We start from the raw sequence: 13081 nt of genomic DNA on the forward strand, positions 1-13081 counted from the left end.
CTGTATCCCTTCTCGCCATGACCTGTGTTGCGCGTCGCAGCTGGCCCTCTGTACGGGCCGGGGGGGGGGCATGCTTCTCTGTGAACGGGAACGAGTAAATGTCTTCCGCCACGAATTATGTCAATGCTGAGCTATATGAAGCCCTCAGCCTTGTCACAAAATTTGCTCAATCTGGCCTCTGCATGCCACCCGAGGCTCCGCAATTGAGTCGCACCACACATTCGGCGCCTCCGACCACATTTTCGGATCAAGCATAAATGTTTGATTACATCGTGCTGCCTCCAACAATCTCCCCGCCACAAATTGATAAAGGGCTGCATAAATGGGCAGAGTTGCAGAAGTCAACAAAGCTTTTACCAAGAGATCACTTTTTAAACGATTTATCATCCAAAGCCACAGGGTGGAATCTTCACAGCAGAATCTGTAGTAATGTTAGATTGTGCAGAACATGAGTATAGGAGAGACCCGTGCATTAGGGTGATGTATTATTTATTTAACTGGGCAAGTTAGTTAAGAACAAATTCTTATTTACAATGACGGCCTAGGAACCATTGGGTTAACTGCCTTGTTCTGGGGCAGAAGGACAGATTTGTACCTTGTCAGCTCCAACCACTAGGCTACCTGCCGCCCCAGGTACAGTGCATTACAACAAAAATTAACTTGCTTGAAGGATATACACAGTAGGAGACGAGGATACACACAGTAGGAGACGAGGATACACACAGTAGGAGACGAGGATACACACAGTAGGAGACGAGGATACACACAGTAGGAGACGAGGATACACACAGTAGGAGACGAGGATACACACAGTAGGAGACGAGGATACACACAGTAGGAGACGAGGATACACACAGTAGGAGACGAGGATACACACAGTAGGAGACGAGGATATACACAGTAGGAGACGAGGATACACACAGTAGGAGACGAGGATATACACAGTAGGAGACGAGGATACACACAGTAGGAGACGAGGATACACACAGTAGGAGACGAGGATACACACAGTAGGAGACGAGGATACACACAGTAGGAGACGAGGATACACACAGTAGGAGACGAGGATACACACAGTAGGAGACGAGGATACACACAGTAGGAGACGAGGATATACACAGTAGGAGACGAGGATACACACAGTAGGAGACGAGGATACACACAGTAGGAGACGAGGATACACACAGTAGGAGACGAGGATACACACAGTAGGAGACGAGGATACACACAGTAGGAGACGAGGATACACACAGTAGGAGACGAGGATACACACAGTAGGAGACGAGGATACACACAGTAGGAGACGAGGATACACACAGTAGGAGACGAGGATACACACAGTAGGAGACGAGGATACACACAGTAGGAGACGAGGATACACACAGTAGGAGACGAGGATACACACAGTAGGAGACGAGGATACACACAGTAGGAGACGAGGATACACACAGTAGGAGACGAGGATACACACAGTAGGAGACGAGGATATACACAGTAGGAGACGAGGATACACACAGTAGGAGACGAGGATACACACAGTAGGAGACGAGGATACACACAGTAGGAGACGAGGATACACACAGTAGGAGACGAGGATACACACAGTAGGAGACGAGGATACACACAGTAGGAGACGAGGATACACACAGTAGGAGACGAGGATACACACAGTAGGAGACGAGGATATACACAGTAGGAGACGAGGATATACACAGTAGGAGACGAGGATACACACAGTAGGAGACGAGGATACACACAGTAGGAGACGAGGATACACACAGTAGGAGACGAGGATACACACAGTAGGAGACGAGGATATACACATACTTACAAGAAGAATACCGGGAAACATTATGACCATAAATGATTATTTATTTGATTGTTTTATTCAATTTGAAAACAAAATACTGCTTTATTTTAAAGGCACAAAAATTATACAATGCATAACATTGATAATCCAAAAAATATAGTACTGGCTAACAACAATATAGGGCAAAAAACATTCATGAATTGTGAACTTGAATGTGCGGCATTCAGTAGGTCTCTTACAGAAAAGTGATAATAAAAAGGGAAGATAATGTGAGTTATTTCAGACACCTAATGTGCTTTAAATGAAAACAAATACATAGTATTGTCCCAAATGGCACCCTATTCCCTATATAGTGCACGACTTAGTCCCAAATGGCACCCTATTCCCTATATAGTGCACGACTTAGTCCCAAATGGCATCCTATTCCCTATATACTGCACTACTTTTGATCAGAGGCTTATGTAGGCACTTAGGGTGCCATTTGGGACACAAAGCAGACTAGATTAGTAATTGTTAGCGTCACCCCTATGACTCCATATAATACCATTAACTCCCTTTAGATTCTTGTCCACTACAAGTGTTCTGTCAGTGCCCACAGTAAATACAATACTTCTTACTTGATGGCATCCTATTGCTTGTTGTCAAGCCAATGGAACGACAAGATAGCACAGGACAGACACTGTCACTCAGGTTAATTCAATTTAGCTACCAATTCAGCCGCTCCTTGTCTAGAAAATATCTAGTACAAACATAACTTGTTACATTTTTATTTGATCTTTCATCTTGTATTCCCATAAAAATCATTTACGCCACATGACAAGTCCAAATGTTCATTCTAGTTTGCTAACGTTTTTAGTGTCAAGTCAAGTGAGAATAGGGCAATACAATGTATTCTGCTCCACAAAGTTCACTGACCCAATTCAATACAATGTATTCTGCTCCACAAAGTTCACTGACCCAATTCAATACAATGTATTCTGCTCCACAAAGTTCACTGACCCAATTCAATACAATGTATTCTGCTCCACAAAGTTCACTGACCCAATTCAATTCAATGTATTCTGCTCCACAAAGTTCACTGACCCAATTCAATACAATGTATTCTGCTCCACAAAGTTCACTGACCCAATTCAATTCAATGTATTCTGCTCCACAAAGTTCACTGACCCAATTCAATACAATGTATTCTGCTCCACAAAGTTCACTGACCCAATTCAATTCAATGTATTCTGCTCCACAAAGTTCACTGACCCAATTCAATTCAATGTATTCTGCTCCACAAAGTTCACTGACCCAATTCAATTCAATGTATTCTGCTCCACAAAGTTCACTGACCCAATTCAATTCAATGTATTCTGCTCCACAAAGTTCACTGACCCAATTCAATACAATGTATTCTGCTCCACAAAGTTCACTGACCCAATTCAATACAATGTATTCTGCTCCACAAAGTTCACTGACCCAATTCAATACAATGTATTCTGCTCCACAAAGTTCACTGACCCAATTCAATACAATTTGTGGCAAAGGTTTTAAGTCAATCAAAAGTGGAACTATACTACACCAGAACTGGTGGACACAGAAGCAGAATAAACAGAGAGAGGTCAGCTTTTATTTTATTTTACATGTCATCTATTTTCATACTAGCTTGATTCTTGTTTCATGGACAGGGTGTAGAGATCTGGCAATCTAACTAGGTCAAAACTCCACAGCAATGAATTTGTTATACCAATAATCATTAATGCCATTTGAAACAATCAGTTTGGAGAGGTGATATGCTGTACTCAAGTGATGGGACAGCCAGTGTCTGGCTGAGGCCCAGTTGGGTGTCCTGACTCCAGTCCAAGGTGATACACGAACAGTCTAAAATGTACATTACAATGACTCATGCTGGTGCACGCAAATTCAACATGAATTTAATAGGTGCCCTAACGTCATCAAAAAAAAAAAACAAAAAAAAAAAAACACAGCATTGGCATTACAGCTATATTATCGCTGTCCAAGTGACGCAAGCCAACCAGACTACTGTCCTGATCTGGTTCTTCCTTGGCATGTACTTATTGAACCCATTCACTTCCTGTAAGTCAGCAGGGTCACACACCTACATACAGGTAAAACCCCAATACCACAGGCATTTAGATAAAACTATTAGTCTTTCGTGTGTTTTGTTTTCGATCATAGAAAGCATAGGCTATATCTTGCCGAGGCAACACGCCGCACGAGGGAAAGAAATGCGACTGCTCAGCTTCAATGTGCATCTTAAAAGCTTATGTGTTTTTTGGTGTTAAGGGAATTTAGTCCTACGCTATTATATTTGGTCATTTTACGTAAAATACTAGTTAAATCATTAGGCCTATGAGATATTTCAAGGCATAGGCTACACTCAGACAAGGTGAGTCCAATACAAGGGTTTTGAGGACAGCCGTTTTAGTAACCCCCCTCTAGTTTTCTGTCTGTTCTTGTTATGTAGGATTTGGCCCGCGCGCAGTGAGCGCAGAGCGTGTTGGACCAGGAGAGAACGCGCCACCTAGCCCGTTCTCAATACCCGCCCTATTTTTGACGCTTGTTGCCGCAGTTCGGCACCGCACTAAAGCGAGTTTGTTACCTTTAGGCTGATATACATATTTATTTGGTTTTTCATGGAATTTCTGCGGCAATTAAATGTAAAATATTTATCAGATGTAACTTTACAGAAATATTTTTTTACCAGCTATGTGTATTCTCAAATTGAAAAGATCGCGCTCCCCCGCGCTCCATCAGCACTACCTATTGGGGACCTGGTCAAAAGTAATGCACCAGATAGGGAATATGGGGCCATTTAGGACAACACAGGGCCTGCTGCACACCCAATGACACCTAGTTAGTCCAGCGTCTATTACAGTGATTGGATGAGCTGCAGGAATGCTAAACGTTCACTAGGTGGCAGCATCAGGCCGTTATCAGAGGATCAACAGAATGGCTTCCCATGGAGTTGTTTTGACTTTTCGTCATTCCTTTCCAAGTCACAATATTTAGTTTTCCTTTGCAAACAAACGAAAGCAGTAGATTAAGCGACATATTTCCCTTTCCGTAAAACATGCAGCCTACGGCCGTTACTGTTTCACGTGACGCACACATCTGGATTAGATTAACAGAAAATGCCTTAACAATAAACCCAAGCCTCAATGTGAACCCGGAAGCATTTCAAATTACCCATCTCTCTTTCAGACACATAACACGTGGGAGGTGACATACACTCTAAAGAGATGCCTGGTTTACATCAACCTCAGTACAAATCGACGGGCACTATCATGCTGACACCTTGTCACGCCAAACTGTCAACAGATCTGGGACCAGGTTATAGAAGGAGACACCAGATCTGGGACCAGGCTATAGAAGGAGACACCAGATCTGGGACCAGGCTATAGAAGGAGCCACCAGATCTGGGACCAGGCTATAGAAGGAGCCAACAGATCTGGGACCAGGCTATAGAAGGAGACACCAGATCTGGGACCAGGCTATTAGAAGGAGCCACCAGATCTGGGACCAGGCTATTAGAAGGAGCCACCAGATCTGGGACCAGGCTATAGAAGGAGCCACCAGATCTGGGACCAGGCTATAGAAGGAGCCACCCGGTCTGGGACCAGGCTACAGGAGGAGCCACCCGGTCTGGGACCAGGCTACAGGAGGAGCCACCCGGTCTGGGACCAGGCTACAGGAGGAGCCACCCGGTCTGGGACCAGGCTACAGGAGGAGCCACCCGGTCTGGGACCAGGCTACAGGAGGAGCCACCCGGTCTGGGACCAGGCTACAGGAGGAGCCAACAGATCTGGGACCAGGCTACAGGAGGAGCCACCCGGTCTGGGACCAGGCTACAGGAGGAGCCACCCGGTCTGGGACCAGGCTACAGGAGGAGCCACCCGGTCTGGGACCAGGCTACAGGAAGAGCCACCCGGTCTGGGACCAGGCTACAGGAGGAGCCACCCGGTCTGGGACCAGGCTACAGGAGGAGCCAACAGATCTGGGACCAGGCTACAGAAGGAGACAACAGATCTGGGACCAGGCTATAGGAGGAGCCAACAGATCTGGGACCAGGCTATAGAAGGAGACAACAGATCTGGGACCAGGCTATAGAAGGAGACAACAGATCTGGGACCAGGCTACAGAAGGAGACAACAGATCTGGGACCAGGCTACAGAAGGAGACAACAGATCTGGGACCAGGCTACAGAAGGAGACAACAGATCTGGGACCAGGCTACAGAAGGAGACAACAGATCTGGGACCAGGCTACAGAAGGAGACAACAGATCTGGGACCAGGCTACAGAAGGAGACAACAGATCTGGGACCAGGCTATAGAAGGAGACAACAGATCTGGGACCAGGCTATAGAAGGAGACAACAGATCTGGGACCAGGCTACAGAAGGAGACAACAGATCTGGGACCAGGCTACAGAAGGAGACAACAGATCTGGGACCAGGCTACAGAAGGAGACAACAGATCTGGGACCAGGCTACAGAAGGAGACAACAGATCTGGGACCAGGCTACAGAAGGAGACAACAGATCTGGGACCAGGCTACAGAAGGAGACAACAGATCTGGGACCAGGCTACAGAAGGAGACAACAGATCTGGGACCAGGCTACTATGTTCACAGCACATCACTGATTGAACATCCACCTCGTCATTGTGACCAGTTTGAACCACCTCCCAACACGTTACCTTCACACACATACAGCTACTGCACCTGGAGGTATGTTCGCTCCACTATAGAGACGGTTTTTACGACAGGGGGGTCAGAACATAAACCAAAACAAAGAGCACAACAAAAACACATAGCTAATATGCATCTGTATAAAACAGACGAGCTAAATCAAAATATACAGCGAGTGAGTTCTCATAGGGTCTCAGGCTCCCCCCAAAACAGATCAGCCATTCAGTTACAAAAGGTCCTCTGAGTGACAGACAACAACATGGCCCTTTTCAAACAAAAAAAACCTTCCCTGCGAGAACACGAGAACACGGGAACACGAGAACACGAGAACACGAGAACACGAGAACACGAGAACACGAGAACACGAGAACACGAAACTAATGAGCCGTCAGAATGAGTCAGGGGCTCAAACTCTGCCTAGAAACTCTACAAATAAATCTCTCTCCTCCTGACGGATATAAAACAAATATATATATATTTGGAATAAACACGCTTTTTAACCACCCAAGTCCTTCTGTCTGAGGAGCACAGCTCCGCTCAGCAGTAGGAATGCCATGTTTATTGTGAATCCTAAATCTTTCTTAGTTATACGACGACAACGATAGCTCGTCATGTCATGGTTGTTATCCCTGTGGCAAAGAGACCAAAATACTTGTATCATTTGAGTTAAGCAACTATGATAAATCACAAAATACACAGAGGGGGGTGGGGGGGGGGGTGCATAATTATGATTCTAACCAAATGAACAACTATAAATTGGAAAGATGGCTTACTTGTTTTTTATAGTTTGTTTCTTCCTCTCTTTTTTTTTGCCCTTCAGCAAAGTTCAGTCCCAGCTTTTGCGCTTAAAAAAAAAAAAAAAAAAAAAAAAAAAATGCTTTTGAGGAGAAAATTAGCGTGTTAAAAATGCCTCCTCAGTTGTGGCTGGAAGCGCATGTAGAGGACGGTAACGGCTGCAGCAGCTCCCAGGACGGCCACAAGTATAACCAAGGAGGAGACAGAAGAGTCGCCGTCAGGCCTGGAACTGGGGGGAACATTCATGACCATGGTGGGCTGTTGGGACAGAGAAGAGTGCAACAAAATAACACATCTTATATCATATCTGAGTTGTGTTCAGTGGGCCCCAAACAGCACTAGACTATATATATATATATATCCCTCAGTATATCTCAATGTGTCCAATAAGAAATGCTTATTTTTTTGTTGTTGTTGTTTTGTTATCAGTTGCGAAACACTTTGCTACAATGTGCCCTAATGAATATGACCCGTCCAAGACAGTTGATTGAGAAGTCTCAGACGAGTGAAGAAAAAGAGCCTGTGGTTGTCCCACACACACACACACACACACACACACACACACACACACCCTCTGCTGCACGCGAAGCTGCACGTCCTCTCCCGCTGACGTGAAGAGATCCACCGCAGCTCTGTGTGACAGGTGCTCCAGCTTGTGACCATTAATCTACAGAAAGACAAGAGGGGAAAATAACATCATAGGAGCTTGATACATTATCGAGGACTGTAACTGTCAGTACCATGATCGTTTAGGATCTCCCATGCAGTGAAGAGCCTCATGAAATTAAAGCCACAATTCTACAGTAGATGGCTGGAATCTCAAGCCTAATACAAATTTCCCAGATAGACGATTGATTGATTGATTGATTCAAACATCACATGACATTCCCCCTTCTTACCCTCTGATCTCTAATCTAGTCCACCAGTCGGCTCTCTAGCAATTGAGCCACTGGGGACGAGGTTCTCTTCTCCAAACCTCAAAAAAATAAAAGTGAAAGTCAATGTTTACCGCCAATATCTTGTCTCCTTCTTGTAATCTTCCATCCAGCGCTGCAGCGCCATTCTGTTTGATTTTGGCCACGTAAATCCCACTGTCATTCAGGACATACTGCTGGTCCAGACCCCCCACGATGTTAAACCCCAGACCTGGAGGGAGGGGGGGAAAGAAAGAGAGAGAGAGAGAACAGGAAATGAAAGTGAAAGTTCTCAGGTGAGATACTTAGTACGGAGTTCTCATTACATGGACATTTGCTGACTGATCGCCTGATCGTTCTCATTTGCAGCAACGACCTGGGGAATAGTTACAGGGGAGAGGAGGGGGATGAATGAGCCAATTGTAAACTGGGGATTATTAGGTGACCATGATGGTTTGAGGGCCAGATTGGGAATTTAGCCAGGACACCGGGGTTAACACCCCTTTACTCTTACGATCAGTGTCATGGGATCTTTAATGACCTCAAGAGTCAGGACACCCGTTTAACATCCCGTCCGAAAGACAGCACACTACACAGGGCAGTGTCCCCAATCACTACCCTGGGGCATTGTCACCCTACCCAACACCCCACTCCAATTTGCTTACCGCCCCAATAGGTCCACAGACGACTCAATTGCAATCACACTGCCCTAACCCATCTGGACAAGAGGAATACCTATGTAAGAATGCTGTTCATCGACTACAGTTCAGCATTTAACACCATAGTACCCTCCAAACTCGTCATCAAGCTTGAGACCCTGGGTCTCGACCCCGCCCTGTGCAACCGGGTCCTGGACTTTGACAGGCCACCACCAGGTGGTGAGGGCAGGAAACAACATCTCCACCCCGCAGATCGTCAACACTGGGATACCACAAGGGTGCGTTCTCAGCCCTCTCCTGTACTCCCTGTTCACCCACGACTGTGTGGCCTTGCAGACGCGCCTCCAACTCAGTCATCAAGTTTGCAGTAGACACTACAGTGGTAGGCTTGATTACCAACAACGACGAGACGGCCTACAGGGAGGAGGTGAGGGCCCTCGGAGTGTGGTGTCAGGAAAATAAACTCACACTCAACGTCAACAAAAACTAAGGAGATGATTGTGGACTTCAGGAAACAGCAGAGGGAACACCCCCCTATCCACATCGATGGAACAGTAGCGGAGAGGGTAGCAAGTTAAGTTCCTCGACATACACTTCACGGACAAACTGAAATGGTCCACCCACACAGACAGCGTGGTGACGAAGGCGCATCAGCGCCTCTTCAACCTCAGGAGGCTGAATAAATTTGGCTTGTCACCAAAAACACTCAAACTTCTACAGATGCACAATCGAGAGCATCCTGTCGGGCTGTATCACCGCCTGGTACGGCAACTGCTCCGCCCACAACCGTAAGGCTCTCCAGAAGGTAGTGAGGTCTGCACAACGCATCACCGGGGGCAAAATACCTGCCCTCCAGGACACCTACACCACCCGATGTCACAGGAAGGCCAAATAGATCATCAAGGACAACAACCACCCGAACCACTGCCTGTTCACCCGGCTATCATCCAGAAGGCGAGGTCAGTACAGGTGCATCAAAGCTGGGACAGAGAGACTGAAAAACAGCTTCTATCTCAAGGCCATCAGACTGTTAAACAGCCACCACTAACATTGAATGGCTGCTGCCAACATACTGACTCAAATCTCTGGCCACTTTAATAATAAAAAATTGGATGTAATAAATGTATCACTAGCCTCTAAACAATGCCACTTTATATAATGTTTACATACCCTACATTACTCATCTCATATGCATATACTGTACTCTATAGCATCTACTGCATCCTGTCTATGCCGTTCGGCCATCGCTCATCCATATATTTATATGTACATATTCTTATTCATTCATTAATTTACACTTGTGTGTATTCGGTAGTTGTTGTGAAATTGTTAGATTACTTGTTAGATGTTACTGCATGGTCGGAACTAGAAGCACAAACATTTCGCTACACTCACATCAACATACGCTAACCATGTCTATGCGACGATATACAATTTGATTTGATTGAGGCGAGTTAGCTACATAAAAAGGTATTCTCACTGGAGGTTAGAAAAAACCTCATTTGTATTCGTCACATGCTTCGTAAACAAGTGTATACTAACCGGCCCTTCCCAACAACGCAGAGAGAAAGAAAATAAACGAATAATAGCAAAGTAAAAACACTTAACAAATACACAATGAGAAAGGATAACTTGCCTATATACACGGGGTACCAAGTCGATGTGAAGGGGTACGACTTAATTGAGGTAAATATGTACAGTACCAGTCAAAAGTTTGGACACCTACTCATTCAAGGGTTTTTTATTTATTTCTGCAATTTTCTACATTGTAGAATAATAGTGAAGACATCAAAACTATGAAATAACACATATGGAATCATGTAGTAACCCCTCCCCCCAAAAGTGTTAAATCAAAATATATTTTAGATTCTTTAAAAAGTAGCCACCCTTTGCCTTGACAGCTTTGCACACTCTTGGCATTCTCTCAACCAACTTCACCTGGAATGCTTTCCCAACAGTCTTGGAAAAACAATATGCTGAGCACTTGTTGGCTGCTGTTCCTTCACTCTGTGGTCCAACTCATCCCAAACCCTCTCAATTGGGTTGAGGTCAGGTGAATGTTGAGACCAGGTCATCTGATGCAGCACTCCATCACTCTCCTTCTTGGTAAAATAGCCCTTACATTTACATTTAAGTCATTTAGCAGACGCTCGACGAGCGACTTACAAATTGGTGCATTCACCTTATGACATCCAGTGGAACAGCCACTTTACAATAGTGCATCTAAATCTTTTAAGGGGGGTGAGAAGGATTACTTTATGCTATCCTAGGTATTCCTTAAAGAGGTGGGGTTTCAGGTGTCTCCGGAAGGTGGTGACAGCCTGGAGGTGTGTTGGGTCATTGTCCAGTTGACAAACAAATGATAGTGGGATGGGATATCGCTGCAGAATGGTGTTGTAGCCATGCTGGTTAAGTGCGCCTTGAATTCTAAATAAATCATAGACAGTGTCACCAGCAAAGCACCCCACACCAACACTCCTCCTCCTCCGTGCTTCACGGTGGGAACCACACATGCAGAGATCATCCGTTCACCACCTCTGCATCTCAGAAAGACATGGCTGTTGGAACCAAAAATCTAAAATCTGTACTCATCAGACCAAAGGACAGATTTCCTCCGGTGTTATGTCCATGGCTCGCGTTTCTTGGCCCAAGCAAGTCTCCTTTTTATTGGTGCCCTTTAGTAGTGGTTTCTTTGCAGCAATTCAACCATGAAGGCCTGATTCATACAGTCTCCTTTGAACAGTTGATGTTGAGATGTGTCTGTTACTTGAACTCTGTGAAGAATTTATTTGGCCTGCAATTTCTGAAGCTGGTACCTAATGAGCTTATCCTATGCAGCAAAGTTAACTTTGGGTCTTCCTTTCCTATTTTACCAAATAGGGCGATCTTCTGTATACCACCCCTACCTTGTCACAACACAACTGATTGGCTCAAAATCATTAAGGAAAGAAATTCCACAAATTAACAAGGCACACCTGTTAATTGAAATGCATTCCAGGTGACTACCTCATGAAGTTGGTTGAGAGAATGCCAAGAGTGTGCAAAGCTGTCATCAAGGCAAAGGGTGACTGACTACCTTGAAGAATCTCAAATATAAAATATATTTTGATTTGTTTAACACTTTTTTTGGTTACTACATGATTCCATGTGTGTTATTTCATAGTGTTGATGTCTTCATTATTATTCTACAATGTAGAAAATAGTAAAAATTAGGAAACCCTGGAATGAAGTGTCCAAACTTGACTGGTACTGTACATCTGTATTCCCAGTCATGTGAAATCCATAGATCAGGGTCTATTGAATTCATTTAAATTGACTGGTTTCCTTATATGAACTGTAAATCAGTGAAATCATTTAAATTGTTTGTTGCGTTTATATTTTAGTTCAGTGTAGTTAGCATTGCTAGCTGCTAGCTAGGTCCTCATTTGGCTCAGTAGCAAAACCCCGATCTCGTGGCGTTCAAATTTAAGCCTATTTGCAATATCCAGATTAGCTACCAAATTGGCATAAATTAAATAAAGACAGCCAGCTAGCTCTGAACAGTTAGCTATCCAGGCCATCCGTTTGCAAGCTTGCCAACTAACAGTAGATATTTCAGAGTTGCGACTGAAAGCTATTTTCTTACCTTGTGGTCCTCTTTTCAACTTTATATCCAGCACGATAGGCGCAGTATACATTGCTGACCCGTTCATGATGTTAGGAATCCAGAGGACAAGCTAAATAGCTGTTTTTGAGGGTAGTTATAAATGTGAAGGTGAACTCATACAGGAGTACCGTATCGATTGCCTGCAGTTTCCTGCTCTCTGATGGACTAGAACTCCACTTCCCAGAATGCTCTTCAATCCACCGCTCTACTCGTGACCTTTGATTGAACCACCCGTAACTGTTACTGTCGATCAAGAGAAACAAATGTTTCTCAATCTGGGGGTACTAGCTGGGTAGTAGTACCCCTGGGGGTGCATGGCCTATCCACAGGGGGTATTTGTACAGAATTGTAAGTACCTAATGATAATCGCTCTGGGGTAGTTTCTCCTAGGTACAGGTCTAGGATCAGATTCCCCTCCCTTAACCCTTGCGGGGGATGCAAAACTGACCCAAGATCAGCGTCTCGGTGGGGCAACTAAACCCTACACCTGATCAGACAGTTGCACATGAAGGTGTGCTTCAGGCAGAGCAATGTGTGACTGTTGTAGCTGTAGAAACCCCATTGAT

At 44.9% G+C, this 13081-nt stretch overlaps 1 protein-coding gene across 1 annotated transcript; it reads right to left on the reverse strand.

Annotated features, from left to right (window-relative positions):
- Window positions 1-1851: 1851 nt before the first annotated feature.
- On the reverse strand, window positions 1852-12711 carry synj2bp (synaptojanin-2-binding protein). The gene is made up of 4 exons (XM_035762498.2): window positions 12495-12711; window positions 8306-8442; window positions 7868-7963; window positions 1852-7554 (listed from the first exon to the last, which is right to left on the reverse strand). The coding sequence occupies exons 1-4, from the start codon at window positions 12559-12561 to the stop codon at window positions 7402-7404; spliced, it is 453 nt and encodes a 150-aa protein (XP_035618391.1). The 5' UTR covers window positions 12562-12711; the 3' UTR covers window positions 1852-7401.
- Window positions 12712-13081: the final 370 nt, after the last annotated feature.

This window comes from Oncorhynchus keta, chromosome 29, assembly GCF_023373465.1.
Source record: "Oncorhynchus keta strain PuntledgeMale-10-30-2019 chromosome 29, Oket_V2, whole genome shotgun sequence".
In the NCBI taxonomy this organism is placed as follows: domain Eukaryota; kingdom Metazoa; phylum Chordata; class Actinopteri; order Salmoniformes; family Salmonidae; genus Oncorhynchus; species Oncorhynchus keta.

Excerpts from the sequence above, each read along its gene's own strand:
- synj2bp (XM_035762498.2), bottom strand. The coding sequence starts at position 12,561 with ATGAACGGGTCAGCAATGTATACTGCGCCTATCGTGCTGGATATAAAG. Across the intron at positions 8,443-12,494 it reads GTTGAAAAGAGGACCACAAG|GTCTGGGGTTTAACATCGTG; the intron begins GTAAGAAAATAG and ends CCCTCCCTCCAG. Across the intron at positions 7,964-8,305 it reads AAGGAGACAAGATATTGGCG|ATTAATGGTCACAAGCTGGA; the intron begins GTAAACATTGAC and ends GTCTTTCTGTAG.